Here is a 12290-nt window from a genome sequence, read left to right as displayed (position 1 = left end):
TCTCTGCCAGACATAAGAAATACATGATATACGAATTATTTTTTTACATATATTAATTCATACTTAATTTAAAGCAAGTTTTTTGCGTGAAACATTATTCGACTTGCCAGGTAGTAGCCTAGGCTATAAGAACTCTCGTACAAAAGGTGCGAACTCTCGTACACAAGGTGCAAGAGTAAATAATGAATAATGCACAGTACAGAGTCTATCAGTTAGAGGTGGTATATATAAGAAGCTCATAACAAAGTTAAGTAAAATTTTTTAGACTTATCAAGATACTTTCAGCTACGTTACAGAGGCTGGGAACCCGACATGTGGCTCCACCTGCGTCCCTCGTATCACGTCCAGACGATAAATAATATTCACGTAACATATAATTGTATCCCGGAAGGAAGTTTAATTCTTCCACATTCTACGAAATATGTCGTCATTACTGCAGGAAATATTTGCATTACTTTGTAATACAAGCAGACAAACATGTTTTTAGGTGAGGAGAGTTGTGTATTATTGCGGTACGATAACTGCGGCGGTGCGGGGATATAATGCAGGCAGCGCACTGTTGCAACCCGAGTCTTGCAAGACGTCATGGCGCTCCTTGCACTCCTCAGGTATTTGTTGCTTTCTTAACTCTTCCAAGCATAAAATAATGTATTTTAACAACTTTAAAACACATGCAGGAAGACGTGCATTCAAAACTAAAGTGAATACAAACGAAAATATTTTGTAAACCATAATAAGACTCAAGTTTCATGACTGCATTAACCCACTGAAAGTTTTTATTGTTGACAACACCAATGACTTATAACACCATTCCTCACCAACTGAAGATTCCCATGTAGACAACACCAATGACTTCATGCCAACATTCCTCAACAAGTGAAGGTTCCCATGTTGACAACACCAATGACTTCATGACAACATTCCTCACCAACTGAAGATTCCCAAGTTGACAACACCAATGACTTCATGACAACATTCCTCACCATCTGAAGGTTCCCATGTTGACAACACCAATGACTTCTTGCCAATATTCCTCAACAACTGAAGATTCCCATGTTGACAACACCAATGACTTCATGACAACATTCCTCAACAACTGAAGATTCCCATGTAGACAACACCAATGACTTCATGCCAACATTCCTCAACAAGTGAAGGTTCCCATGTTGACAACACCAATGACTTCATGACAACATTTCTCACCAACTGAAGATTCCCAAGTTGACAACACCAATGACTTCATGACAACATTCCTCACCAACTGAAGATTCCCAAGTTGACAACACCAATGACTTATAACACCATTCCTCACCAACTGAAGATTCCCACGTTGACAAAACCAATGACTTCATGACACCATACCTCATCAACTGAAGAGTCCCATGTTGGCAGCCTGGTGGTGGTGGTGTTGAGTGGAGGGGCGAGGAGCCAGGTGGTGGTCGGCTACGACAACCCCGCTTGTGATGGCAAGACCGTCATCATTGAGATCTTTGAGTGGAAATGGACGGACGTCGCCCTGGAGTGTGAGCGCTTCCTGGCCCAGGCCGGCTACTGCGGCGTACAGGTTATTAACTATTCACTGATTGAGTTGATTATTTACAAGTTCACTAAGACTCATCTTAATACTTGATGAGCTCATCTTTTGGAATCATGTATTATTTGGTTAGATTTATTTATTAGCAACAAATAATTCAGGTCTCTTTATTTTAGGCATTGCTATTGTGGGTACACAAAGGTACACTTCTATTTTAATTACAGTATCCTTCATTGCCTGATATCTCCATACATTACTGTTCCATCATTCGATGACTTGTAGTATACAAAAGCGTACACTTTTAATTTCGTACACCTTCAACATAATTTAGAGGCTACGTCATAGCCTCTTTACTCCGTGTAAAGAGGAGTAATTATGATTGTGTATTTGTACTCTATGCAATTTAATTTTACTTTACAAATATTACTTTGTTATTTCATGTTCAGTTGCGTCCAAAGAATATAATCTAAGTATACCACCAATCATACTTATTCTGTATAAAGAGATCAGGATTGTGAATGCTAAATTCAGTGTTTTTCCCGAAAGTAAATAGCGTTTTAATATAATCATGATGTATAATATTGTTACTATGTATTAGTATTTTAATTGTTCATAACAGTTGAGATGAAAGGTACAATGGTCACTTTAACTTATCTCAAAGTGAATAAATCCTAATTAACTTAGTATCTGGGGTTAACCTATTTATTATAGATGTACTTATCATTAAACAGTACTCGTAAAGAGGCAAGTGTGTTACAGATTGTGTTGTGTTGAGACAATCTTCAGATAAGTGTTTTGTTTTCCAGTAGAGTTGATATATTGGTGATGATATCAATATGCAATTTTTTATTTTATTTGGTAATCAAATAAATGACCAACTGATCAAATTACTGGCACATATTAGTGACTTCCCAAATATAGATGGATATAGACCAAATAACACAAGATACCTATAGCTTTGTAACTATATATATTTCACTGACAGATACTAGAAGATGTCCACATTGTCAACCATCAGGGTGCCAGTGGAGGCTGGTAGACACGACTCGCCCCACACACACGACACCATCCTGCAAGATAGGCATATTAGGCGAACATTTAATATTAATGCTAAACTCTGGAACTAGTCATGTGGGTTAGGACAACAGTACAGTGCTGAGTAGGGAAGCTTGTTAATGAGAGCAGAATAATGCGTGGTCCTACGTCGTGGTATTAGTTTGGTGGTTGTTTCATGGGTGGTAATGCGTCTCCATTGGCAGATCTCGCCTCCCAACGAGCACGCTGTCATCACGGCCGACTACCCTTACCCCTGGTGGCAGCGTTACCAACCCATCTCGTACAAGCTGGTCTCTCGCTCTGGCAACGAGGAAGAGTTCATTGACATGGTACACCGCTGCAACGCTGTGGGTGTCAGGTGTGTGAGCCGTCAACACAACTAAAGTCATGTATTTCTACAGGCTTATCCATGAATTAAATTCTGACAGGTCACTTGTGAAAATCAGCTTCACTAGTACTCTGGCATGGAAGAGAGAACGGTTCTTCTTTCGTGACATTAAGTGGTGAATCAGCTGAAAATCATATGATTTTCAGATGTGTCACATAGTGTCACCATCAGAAGCGTCACTCTTCTCTATGACAGACACTTTGTGCTTGAAGGTTTGTCCATAGTGGTGGTCCTCTGGAGCAGTCATCAGCCGATTGGTGGGAGCAACCCACAAGCACAAGCCTTCAGTGTACCTCGGGGCCAGCATGATCATGTCTGTAAACTGGGAATCACATATGAAGCGAAATATTACCATGTCTTTCAGGGGTGGTTTTCCTTTATGTTTTGATCAGCAACCCTCGGCCAATGCTTTCACGTTTCAAGGCCTTCTTGCATGCCTCAAACTGGCCCAAATGGTGTCCCTCTTGGGCGAGGCTTTAGTACTCACCGTCATGCTTTTGTGATGCGGGCCTTACTGCTTCAGGATCTTCGCGGACGCTGTGGTAAACCATATGGCAGGTCTGGGCCGGGAGGGAGTCGGGTCTGGCGGAACGCCGTTTAACTCCGACAACCTCGACTTCCCCGGCGTCCCCTACACCGCTGACGACTTCACGCCCAGGGAACTCTGCCCTTCTGGCGACGGTGGGTGCTCACGCCAGCAGGTTCAGTCTTTGCTTAATTTAATTAATTTATTATGGACCCAATATCCAGTCTTTGAGCGGCGGTGGAGAGGTTAGTCACATAATGGGTTCAAGACATGGACTACGATGGTTTTAAAGGTAAGAAATTTACTTGTGTAGTGAACTAGATAAAAAAAAACTTAACAAATACGATACAAATTAAAGTGCTGGGGTTAAGAAGACGCGAAGACTTTAAATAATTAATATGTAATCTCGTTGTGGTTGGGGTGATGTATATTTGTTATCATGAAATATTTTTGAGAACAGTGAAAATTCATCACTGTTGCACATTTATAACCTAAAATAAATCGAGAAAACGAGAGCAACTGCTCCTACGAAGAAAATATTACTGCAGGAATATTTCTTCTTAATATTATGACAGGTCCAGTCCGTTAATGGTGTCATGGTTCATACTTCAGCTCCGTTGTTTAAACCAACGTCCAGTGAGGAACAGAAGGAGAAAACTTGTGAAATGAAAAAAACAGATCATGCATAATTTAATCAATGTCTTCAGGTGGCGTGAACGACTATTCCGACCCCTACAACGTACGGAACTGCTACCTGGTGGGACTAACTGACCTGTACGGCGCCACTGACTACGTCAGGCAGAGCGTCGCAGGCTACTTCAACAAGCTGGTTGACATCGGTGTGGCTGGCTTCAGAGTCGACGCTGCAAAACACATGTGGCCGGAGGTAAGGAGTACTTTTGGGCCATAGAGAGACGAGATACGAAACATTTACACATAAAAGAATGTGTAAAGCGGATGACAGAGCACGCAGACAAAACATGCGACGTAACCGAGATATTTATGACAGGACCTGCAGGCGATGATGGACCTCACCCACGATCTCAACACCGACCAGGGCTTCCCGGCCAATACTCGACCCTTCTTTATGCTCGAAGTCATCGACAGAAACGACGGTGCGGTTACTGTGCAGGAGTACTATGGCATGGGTAAGTGTAGTGTAAATACCGTGTGGGTTTAGAACTACATTGTGGGTTAGTTCAGACCTACGGTGTAGGTTAGAGTAGCAGACCTACGGTGTGGGACTAGGAGATTGTTGAGTGTTGCATCCTGGGAAAGGTCGGTTATTACTCTTGACTAAAGTTTAGACTTTAGGGAGGACTATAATAAGTCCAAGAGGAATCCTGGTCCCGTCAATTGAAAACTTAATGTTTCAGATAAAGTATTCTCCATCCATACGATATTAATAACGACATTTATAAATGTCTTTCTTCAGATAATCAGAACAGGAGAGGGAAACCTTGATTAGCCCGACTGCGTATTGGTCACACAAGGTTAACTGAGACTCATCTAATGGGCAGGCAAACATGCAATAGTGTCAAAGCATTTCTCTTGCCAGTTTTTTCTTATAATGCTACATAGTCTCCCCGGCTCGGCGCCTTCTTGTCATAATTACTTTCTCCTGTAACACAACCCGTCAATCAGTTTACAGTTAAGTCCGTAATTACTGCTGGATGAACAGGAGCGAACAACTAAGGATAGGTACTTAGTACACTTCCTGCTAAGGACTCAAACCCGGACCAACTCAAAGGCAAAAGCCCAACATGTTACCACTGTCAACAGTATTGTATACTACAGTTATACTGACTAAATACTTCCTCTTGATCATTGCCTTCTCACTTGATAATTCCTCCCCGGTGACAGGTCGCGTGACGGAGTTCCGCTACAACCAGAAGATTGCTTGGGGCATTCAGAACTTTGATCAGCTGAATGGTGTGTACGACCCTGGCTGGGGCATGGCTGACCCCGGCAACGCTCTCGTCTTTGTTGACAACCACGATAACCAGAGAGGCCATGGTGGTGCTGGTGAGTGTGTAGTGGTGAGTGTGTAGTGGTGAGTGTGGTGGTGAGTGTACTGGTGAGTGTGTAGTGGTACAGGATGGTGGTGGTGGGGATGAATATGTGGTCGTACAGGATGGTGGTGGTGAGTGTGTGGTGGGGAGTGTATGGTGATGGTTGGAGTGTGGTGGTTTAAGATGGTGGTGGCGAGTGTGTGGTGATACAGTGACCAATAGTGAGGCAAGAGAGGTAATATCCCAACACAGAACACAATACCACAGGAACTGGACACCTTGATCCCTCCCACAGGAGACACTCTGACCTTCAAGTGGCCCAAGGACTACCGCCTGGGGGTGGCCTTCACGCTGGCCCAGCCCTACGGCTTTACCCGCATCATGTCCTCCTATGACTTCGGCGACGACTCCGACGCCGGCCCGCCCCACCTCACGGACTACAGGTGAGTGTTGGCGACCCTCATGTAACCTGTTTACCTTGTAGTACTTGTAGGGGATGAGCTCCAGCTCTTTGCTCCCGCCTCTCAACACTTGCTCAACTGGTGCACGGGTTCCCGAGCCTGATAGACTCTCATATTCACATTCAACGTTGTGTATAGACTTAACTTCCACTACTTCACTTCGTGCGGTTATTTCCTACGTCTCTGGTGTAGACTAAATCAACGACGATAATAACAGTGATTCACGAGGATAAATGTATGAAATATTAAATATTAATAATGACTACAATAGAGTTGTTATGTCTTATATTGTATTATTTGTGACTGGTTGCGTGTGGCAGCACAGCGAGTGTGGTGATCACTGGAGACAACCAGTGTGGTGGAGGATGGGTCTGTGAGCACCGCTGGCCGTCCATATACAAGATGGTACGTCACCTTGTCCACCAGGGCAACTTGTTATTCTACTCTACCTCATCTACCATCCTATACTTGTCTACTATACCTCATCTACCATCCTATAATTCTCTGTCTTCTGGAGTAGATAAATTAGTAACGTGGTACACGTGTGGATGGGTTTGTGATAGCATGAGGCGTCCACTCACCTGTTTACTGCTATCACAAACCTATATGGGGACGCTTCTTTGTTGTAGAGTATTAGCGAGGTCTCTTAAACAGGACTTCGATATACCATTTCCGTCCCCTGTCAAAGCGTACCAAATGTTATTCCTTGACGATAGTGTATATTCCTCAGCCTCTTCACCAGTCCCTTTCCTCAGCTACTCCCTCAGCGCCCTCCCTCCAGCCCGTCCTCTCCAGATGCCACAGGAAAGAGTTCCTCCCTTTCCCCTCACCCACTCCCTCAGTCTCTCCTTTCAAATACGTCTCAGTCGGCTACAGGTTAACTCCTACATAAGCGAGCTCGCTAATATATTTTTTTATACATTTAAACTTAACTACACACAACACAACCCAACACTTTCTCTCTCCCAAGTCAATGCAACCTAAACGAACAGCAACCTAACCCAACGCAACCTAAACCTAACCAAATATGACGTAAAGAAACGCAGCCTAACTAAACATAACCCAGCCCTTCATAACCAAACATAACGTAATCAAGCCAAGCATAAGCCAGCCTTGCTTAACGATTCACACAGTTCTCACAATATTATAAGGTGGTATGTGGGAGAGGGGCGAGCACATCCTGGCTCATCTGGTGTTGGCCAACAGGCACGCTTCAGGAACGCGATGGTGACGAGCGACTGGTGGGACAACTACTACTGCGACGGCAACGTGGTGGCCTTCTCTAGGGGCAGCAGGGGATTCTTCGCCATGGTCAAGGCTGGTACAGTAGACCAGGTAAGGCTCCCGACAGTCACAGAGGTCTAAGCAAGTGTCACCATCATTATGAGAGTGCGAGTGAATAAGCGAGTAAGAGTTCCTCATATAAGGAGTAGCTAACCCAAACATGATCTGGACCGTGTCGTCCACCACATTATTGTTTACATGTTATAGTCGCCAGATGTCGCCCTAAAGTGTTCGCTCGTGTGGCGTTCCGCAGACGTTCCAGACAGGGATGCCAGCAGGGACATACGAGGACGTGGTGTCCTGCCAGAGTGTGACTGTCAACTCAGACGGCACCGTCCACGTCTCCATCACCAACGAGGAGGAGCCCGTCTTTGCCATCTGTGTTGACTGTGACTGTTCTGAGCCGCCCGTGGTCACCGCAACACCAGAACCTGGTGAGTAATACACTATTTTGTATTACATTGTCCTGGGTAAAATTATCAGTAAAACTGCCAAATGCCGTTTTTTGTTGTCCATTATCAGATGAACACTTCAATGCGTCATGGCGCAGCAGATGGGACAAGATGTGCTAGTGTTTGTTTTGATGGAAAGTTCATATTGGGGTCGCCATCATAATTTGTTGTTGGTTTTAATAACACATCTTCTTCACTAGACCGAACAACCACAACAACCACCACAACCCAGGGACCGACCGAGCCCAGCTACACTGACGGCATCCACCGTACTGTGATCTTCATTCACAAACAGACCAACGACGGTCAAGACCTCTTCGTCAGGGGCGGCATTGATGGCTCTCGCCGACCAGGTCAGCTTTGGCACATTCTTCATGGACAATATGGTCGAGTTTACATATAAACTGGTAGTTTACAAGGGTAGCACCAAGAGGAGGTATAACAGTATCACTTGCTACTCTAGTTTACACCAAGCACCACCTACAGGGTGCTCCCAGGACGCCGAGACTGACCCGTGTGCCATCGACATTACCACCAACTCCCTGGGCACGACGACCCACTACGACAAGTACAACTCGTGGAGGGAGGGCGACACCCGCCTTGACTGGATGGGTGCCCAGGTGAGTCAGGGCACCTACGGCGGTCAAGCAGCTTCCGGAACACCGCTGGCCTGGACCTCCAGCACCCCAAGCAACCCTGGATATCAGCAGCTCAACACGTTAGTTACACAAATGATTCATTTCAATCAATTATCATGCGCACTAAACGATGAATTTTGTTTCGGGTTCGATTCCCGGGCAGGATAAGGCGCTTAGGAACGTGTCCTTATAGGCGGTGCCTCCGAGGGCCACAAGACCCTCTTCTTCTATAATAAGAAGAGTTTAATGATGATCTGGTACAGCGGAATATAACCGTTTAAACTGACGTGGGTTGTGTGTACCAGGTACGGGGACCACTACTGGATGGTCGACGTAGACATGGACTGCTCTCAGACGGAGGACGGATGGTTTGAGGTCAAGGCTTTCCTCACCAACACTGATAACGGCTGGGAGGGAGACATCAGCCAGGTCTGTATAGCTGGTAACGGCTGAGAGAATCAACCAGGTCTGTATAGCTGGTAACGGCTGAGAGAATCAACCAGGTCTGTATAGCTGGTAACGGCTGAGAGAATCAACCAGGTCTGTATAGCTGGTAACGGCTTGGAAGGAGACATCAGCCAGGTCTGTATAGCTGGTAACGGCTGGGAGGAAGACATGAACCAGGTATGTATAGTTGACAAGGGCTGGTAGGAAGACATCAGCCAGGTGTTAGCCACATGTGTATGAACCCCACAGCCATTGTTATTGTGATATTTACCAATCCTTAGTTATATATTTCCTGAATTTCTACCCCACATGCTTACGAGCTTCCCGATACCAATCCTATGATCATACAAATCAATAATTGTGTTGACTGCTATTGACCCACTATCTCAGGCGATCCCGTGCTTGTCCAGTTGTTAAGTCATGAATGGACAAATAAAAACGTATAAATATACTTTATATTACTGTAGCCTCTTTGTATAGAGTCCCACAAGTTATACTTTAACTTAACTCCTATGTATTTCATCACGACCATCATTGTAAATTATATATGTCACAAGTGACCTGCACCCTCAGCCCCGCGATTGTACACACGTAAACAGTTCCCAGTCTTTCCCCAGGTCCATGAGTTATATACAATATATTTAATATAAATAATGTATACAATATACATATGTAATATAGTATAAGGAAGTAATGAGTAGTACAGCAAGAGGTGTTTGACAGAGCGGAGGGTGCTCGGGAACGGGCGGGGGACGGGCGCCCTACACCACCAACAACCACTTGGGACGCTGCGGCTACGTCAACGTCTTCACCTTCGACTCCCCAGCTTGTACTGTCAACGATTTCACCGATTACTTTGACATCTAATAAACTACCAAGCTGATATTTTGTATTTTTGTGTACCTATTATGCTCGCTTCCTTTACCATTATCAGAGACACGGGTCAAGTTATTACTTCAAAACTATATTAATAATTAAGTAATTATTAATAATTCAGTAAATATGGAACTTGTTCTCCTATAAAGAACGTCGCTTTTCGCTCGTATACGTTACACAAGGCCAAAAATTGTCGTACTAGAAAATGGAACCGGCTCGGGAAAGTAATGTACTGTCCCGTTTTCTGTTTTGGATCCTCTGACAGGAGAGAGACACTTTAAATTTACCGTTTTCTTGAATATGGGAAACCTTAAGAGGACGGGCTGAAATATAAGCCATAATAGGTTTATCTACAATGCTTCATAGTTGTAGTACAGTACAATTCTTTGTAACCTACACGGACTCCCAAGGTACGATAATTAAGCGGCCTTCACCTTCAGGCAGTAATGATCCACTCCAACAAGACTCGACTAAATGAAGATCCCATCTCCAACCTCGTCGCTGGCATTGAACATGCAGTAGAAAAGACAATGAACTGACTTCATAATAAATTCCTAGCACAACATATCGAACCCATCCCTGACTGAGACTGACTAAACGCACACCGCACCAACACTTTCAGAAGTAAAATCTAAACACAATTTCCTGTTGCATAGACATGAGGATGGAGCTGATACTGGATCAAGTAATAGATAAATACCTAATAAACAAACCCAATTCATCCTCCCTTGTTGACTTGCCACATAACCGCAGAAAATAAAAGCAAGAAACTAATTGTCGTTATATTAAACAACCAAGGAACCGTCCTTCATTAAGTTAAAAAAAGCATTAAACCACATTCCCATCTACTCCCCTGGCATACTCCCTATCCATCACGCTATACCAATGAACACCAAGAAGAAACAAACGCAGTCACAAACCAAATGTACTAAATGACTCCCTTGACCTTCATGTTTTGGAATGCTAAAACATCACTCCCAGAACTAAAACAATTCCTCTACTCATCAAAACCAGACAATTGTGGCTAACTCCAAAACATAATTTCATTAAAAAAAAAACTTCCATATGCGTTGACAGGACAGAACTAACCGCATGTTTTCCTTTTTTTCTTGACGTAACCTAGCATGCAAACCCATGATCCAAAACAAATTCACAGAAGTTAAACTAGAAACTTTAGCATAATTAACATCTTATAATGGTACACAATTTTCACACATCTGGGCATATAACCCCGGATGAGCAATAAACCTAAATGAATTAGATTTCTACCTTGACCAATTAAAATACCCAATACCTCTCACTACATATAAACAATCAAGCAGCCAAAGCATTGGCGAAAAATCTCCAGTCGACCCAAAAAATTGTGTCGCAACCGACGTATTGGTGTGACGTGATGATCTCACAGAAAACGGAGCGCTGGGAAGAGCAGTGTTGCCAGATTGGGCTACAAATAGCGAATTGGGCTACTTTTAAGAGCCCCGCGCTCCCAAATTTTTAATTTCGCTACTTGCTACTTTTTTGGGCTAATTTAAAAGCAAGATGTGCTAATTTGGGCTATTAATGTTAAGAATGTACGATTGCGAGTTACATGAAAGTAACTAAGCTATAAATAATTGTAATTAATAATAATTGCAAATATTAATTAATACTAAATAATATTATTTAATAAATTAGTCCCAATTCAACGCAGAGTTTTCTTCCAAGCACAGAAATTTGTAAATATAAATACAAGATAATAGATAGATCGATAAATAAATAGACAACTTTCAAATATTGCACTAAGTAATGGCGAGAGGAAAAAACTAGACAGTATACATTACATTTGAAATTAATAATGGATGAATGGTAATAAATTGGTGTATGTTTGTATGTATACCAGACAAAGTCCATTTAATGGCAGAATTTAGCCATTGTGTGTAAAAACTTGTATATCTCATATTATTAATTATAACAGTAATCGAAAAAAGTCATAGTTTGTATATACAAGAGATGAAACAGAGCCATGAGCTAGAGCGATGTGCTGAGTCCATAAGGAGGCTGAGCTTCCAGAAATACCTTCCTGTGATTGGCTGTTGCGGGGAATACCAACACTCTTTTATGAATACAATTTTAACAAAGAAATAGGTCCTTGTGCACAACAACAAGGTTGTTGTGAAAAAGAACAACAATTTCTGTTTTGCACCTGACAGAAATCTTCATCTAACTGAATAATTTACTCGAATAAGAGGCCAGAGCAGCGTATCATTATTTGTGTCAAGGCAACCCCCAATAATAACGTCTCAAGTTAGGTAGCCAGCCCATGTTTCTGTAACACCCGTTACATCCTGTTGTATTTAATTATCACTATATTAATATTTTTAAATACTTAACATTTCACTTTTTAGGTAGATTAAAGTTGAAGCAGAATGTCATAAGCAAGGATGGCGTGCTGAATAAATATGATTTATTAAGTGGATGGAGCCTTTAGCTGATCCCTTCCTGTGATTGGCTGTTGTGTGAATGTCAACAAAGAATATCTACCAATGATATGCCATTTATTATGCACCCCATACCACTTGTGGGCGGAGCTTGGAACCTCCTACCCGAGCACAACAACCCGCCTTATGGGTTGCTGTT

At 42.9% G+C, this 12290-nt stretch overlaps 1 protein-coding gene across 1 annotated transcript; it reads left to right on the top strand.

Annotated features, from left to right (window-relative positions):
* Positions 1–481: 481 nt before the first annotated feature.
* On the top strand, positions 482–9681 carry LOC123768199 (alpha-amylase). Its single transcript, XM_045758623.2, has 15 exons — positions 482–608; positions 1393–1564; positions 2794–2948; positions 3502–3659; positions 4212–4390; positions 4514–4652; positions 5368–5529; positions 5812–5959; positions 6298–6382; positions 7184–7312; positions 7515–7695; positions 7914–8066; positions 8200–8431; positions 8657–8780; positions 9522–9681. Exons 1-15 carry the CDS (start codon positions 586–588, stop codon positions 9663–9665), a joined length of 2184 nt encoding a protein of 727 aa, XP_045614579.2. The 5' UTR covers positions 482–585; the 3' UTR covers positions 9666–9681.
* Positions 9682–12290: the final 2609 nt, after the last annotated feature.

This window comes from Procambarus clarkii, chromosome 59 (assembly GCF_040958095.1).
Source record: "Procambarus clarkii isolate CNS0578487 chromosome 59, FALCON_Pclarkii_2.0, whole genome shotgun sequence".
In the NCBI taxonomy this organism is placed as follows: domain Eukaryota; kingdom Metazoa; phylum Arthropoda; class Malacostraca; order Decapoda; family Cambaridae; genus Procambarus; species Procambarus clarkii.
Note: the sequence above shows the minus strand (reverse complement) of the source record. Positions and strands in the feature narration are given on the sequence as shown.

Bases quoted from the DNA above. Each gene is read 5' to 3' on its own strand.
- LOC123768199 (XM_045758623.2), top strand. From the start codon at position 586: ATGGCGCTCCTTGCACTCCTCAG. The intron at 7,696-7,913 runs GTGAGTAATACA...CTTCTTCACTAG, and splicing joins CACCGCAACACCAGAACCTG to ACCGAACAACCACAACAACC. The intron at 8,067-8,199 runs GTCAGCTTTGGC...CACCACCTACAG, and splicing joins TGATGGCTCTCGCCGACCAG to GGTGCTCCCAGGACGCCGAG.